The sequence below is a fragment of the Pterocles gutturalis genome, unplaced genomic scaffold (genome assembly GCF_000699245.1).
Source record: "Pterocles gutturalis isolate BGI_N339 unplaced genomic scaffold, ASM69924v1 scaffold1365, whole genome shotgun sequence".
Lineage (NCBI taxonomy): Eukaryota > Metazoa > Chordata > Aves > Pterocliformes > Pteroclidae > Pterocles > Pterocles gutturalis.
Genome location: NW_010140346.1, coordinates 23,141 through 23,419, shown reverse-complemented (window position 1 = coordinate 23,419; position 279 = coordinate 23,141). Strand labels below are relative to the sequence as shown.

At 64.2% G+C, this 279-nt stretch overlaps 1 protein-coding gene across 3 annotated transcripts in view; it reads right to left on the bottom strand.

Moving 5' to 3' along the window:
* Positions 1-2: 2 nt before the first annotated feature.
* SH3GL1 (SH3-domain GRB2-like 1) overlaps positions 3-279 on the bottom strand; it is a 9,448-nt gene continuing 9,171 nt past the window's right edge. For 2 of the 3 annotated variants that reach the window (XM_010083594.1, XM_010083596.1), the window contains one exon: positions 3-225. In XM_010083594.1, coding sequence (XP_010081896.1) covers positions 29-225 — 197 coding nt within the window. In that variant the 3' untranslated portion in view covers positions 3-28. The remainder of the gene's footprint in view (positions 226-279) is intronic. The other variant, XM_010083597.1, reaches the window with a different exon arrangement.

Here is a 279-nt window from a genome sequence, read left to right as displayed (position 1 = left end):
GGGGAGGGGGGACGGGAGCGATGCCGTTTCACTGAGGTAGCGGAACCAGCACTTCCACGTAGTTGAGGGGGAAGAAGCCGGACTGGCCGTGGATCATGCCCTCGTACCAGTTCTCGTCGATCTGGTTCGTCAGGGTGATGATGTCGCCTTCCTTGAAGCCCAGCTCGCCGTCGTTTTCGGGTTCGAAGTCATACAGAGCCTTGCAGCAGGGCTGGTCCAGGGGGGCTGCGGGGAGAGACGGGGGGGAGAGGGGAGCCGGACCCCCCTGAGCACCCCCTT